Source organism: Puntigrus tetrazona, unplaced genomic scaffold (genome assembly GCF_018831695.1).
Source record: "Puntigrus tetrazona isolate hp1 unplaced genomic scaffold, ASM1883169v1 S000000104, whole genome shotgun sequence".
Classification (NCBI taxonomy): Eukaryota; Metazoa; Chordata; class Actinopteri; order Cypriniformes; family Cyprinidae; genus Puntigrus; species Puntigrus tetrazona.
Genome location: NW_025047781.1, coordinates 32,501 through 35,000, shown reverse-complemented (window position 1 = coordinate 35,000; position 2,500 = coordinate 32,501). Strand labels below are relative to the sequence as shown.

Below are 2,500 nucleotides of genomic sequence, written 5' to 3'. Positions count from 1 at the left end.
AGCAACAGTCAGTATATTCATATCGGTCAGTAGACAGGTTATTTATCGTTCTATTTTCCCAATGCCACAGAGACAGGAGCTCAGATCGGCGCAGGATAACTTCTTTTATGCATTTCTAAGCCTTTACAAAAGCGCCTGGTCACCCAGCATGGGGATGACTAATGAGGTTTCCACCTGTGTCGGTCGACAAATTCCAGTTTGTATTTCCTGCAGATGCTGAATAAACCGGGGATTTCTCCTTTACAGACTGTTGGATATCATGTGATGTCGACTCGCATGACTACTCTCTGAAATCAACAACGAATCAATGGAGCACGTCTGCACCGCTCACGCCTAAAACCGGCTCATCATATCAGATCAGACACAAACCAACAAATATAAATATATATATATATATATATATACACTGCACAGTGCTAAAATAATACAAAGCTTGAAAAAATGGCATAAAATACTATATACTGGCATAAAAAGTGCTATAATGGAATATTTTAAATAAAGGTAAATAAATGTGCAACGCAAATTACCATTTTCCTCCTGTACTGAATGACAAGGGTGGAGACGATGGCAAAAAGCACAAGGACCCCGGCAATGATCCACATGTATTGACCAGAACAGTGAGGAAGGATGTCATCTGTAAAAGAGAAAAATATTAATCGGTCGCATAAAATATGCACAAGTGGGCAAAAGAAAAAAAATTTTTTATGATAAATTTAAATATATAAAAATATATATAATATAATATAAATGCAAATTCAAACCAGTGCAACTTCAGGATTTCAATAGGATTTTATTTGAATATTTTTACACATTATTTAAGACTTTCTCTTTTTTTAACATTTTAGTCTTTTTTAAAATCATTAGTAAATGCATTTATACAGTTTTTTGTTTTAGCTCATTTATTTTTAGTGATCTTAAACTTAAATGTAAATATTGCCTTATTTCATTTTTTAAATAAAATGTAATTTAATTTTAAATTAAAAATAAAATAAAATAAAATAAAATAAAATAAAATAAAATAAAATAAAATAAAATAAAATTAAATTAAATTAAATTAAATTAAATTTTTATTTTCAGTACATTTTAACACCTAATGTTTTATGAGTTAATTTTTAGCTGACACTAATAACCCTGCTTGTAACTAAAGCTACATTTACTTAGACAATGAAACTTGCTTTAGGCTGAAACAACATTGTGTGACTAATGTTTGCTGGAAAAGTTGCAACACGCAGCACTCCTCCGCATTTATCTGAAGCTGATCTGTTTTCCTTTTTATACACGTCTTTATCTAAACGTCTGATATCACGCCCCCACAGCCGGGGGAAAACCATCAAGGAAAATCTGTCTCAAAAAGCCACACGCAATGGAAAACGAGGGCAACTTTCAAATCTGTAGGAGGACGATAGATCTTATAAAGCGCTTACATTCGTTTAGAAAAAGCATTCAGGCCTAGATTTAAGAAAAAAATGAGTTAAATTCCACCACTTGCTCATCAGCGGATGCTCTGCGGTGAATGGGTGCCGTCGGAATCAGAGTCGGAGAAAAACATGGCGATAATCCACATCGCTTAACATCTGGAGAAGACAAACGCTCTGGGGTTCGTGAGAAATGAATTCCTTTCAAACAGTTGCTTCCATGATCCTGAAATAATAATAACCCTTCCATCTTGAGTCGTTTCTCACATCAGAATCCACGCACGTATTTGCTTAAAGCCGTTTCTCTTGTAAACAGTGCTTTATTTGTGTGCACTTCCCTCCTGTTTCAGGTATCAACTTATAAATATAAAGCATGCATTTCACCCAGAAGCAATGGTCCGAGATCATCTACATGTTTACGAGAGCAGTTCGGACTCTCTCGTTCGGCGGCACCCATTCACTTTCAATGCTGCGTTTGTGAGACGCAGCGGGACTCACCGGGGATGCTGAAGGTGGCCGTCTGCCGGACCTCGCCCTTCACGAGGAACGAGCAGGTGTAGTTACTGACGAGGTCCCGCCTCACCGTCAGCCTGCTGGAGACGAGGAGGAGATCTTCGTCCGTAGGGCGCCAGGTGCTGTTGGACATCTCGGTGAGGTTTGCGCTTTGGCCGTCGCTCCACAAAACCTGAGCCGACGGGAAGCCCTGAGACTCGCAGGAGAGCTCCACCTCATCCTCGCCCGTCTTGAGATGCTTTTCTTCACGGAGTGTAAGGAGCTGGAAAAGAAAAAATATATATATATCAGTATTATTTCTGTAGTATGCAATAGGCTTAATGCACAATAATCTTTTTTTTTTACGTGTAAGTTGCAACTGATTTACACTGTGCTGTGTGTTATTGTGTATATCGCTGTATTATTGCAATATGCACAGAAATTGTTGCAGTATATGCATAGAAATGCTCTGTACAAAAGTCAAGATAAAAGTCAAGATGTGATGTTATATTCCATATTACTGCAGAAATATTGACTTTTATTGATTTATTAACTTTTCCGTGAACTTCTGCAATGTATGCTGACATGCTAAG

General features: G+C 37.3%; 1 protein-coding gene across 1 annotated transcript in view; it reads right to left on the bottom strand.

The window, feature by feature from the left end:
* The window catches only part of LOC122332510 (programmed cell death 1 ligand 1-like), a 5,886-nt gene that overhangs the window by 2,133 nt on the left and 1,253 nt on the right, over positions 1 to 2,500 (bottom strand). The window contains exons 2-3 of the mRNA XM_043229825.1: positions 1,914 to 2,171; positions 528 to 634 (exon numbers count right to left, since the gene is read on the bottom strand). Of these exons, the coding sequence (XP_043085760.1) occupies positions 528 to 634; positions 1,914 to 2,171 (365 nt within the window). The remainder of the gene's footprint in view (positions 1 to 527; positions 635 to 1,913; positions 2,172 to 2,500) is intronic.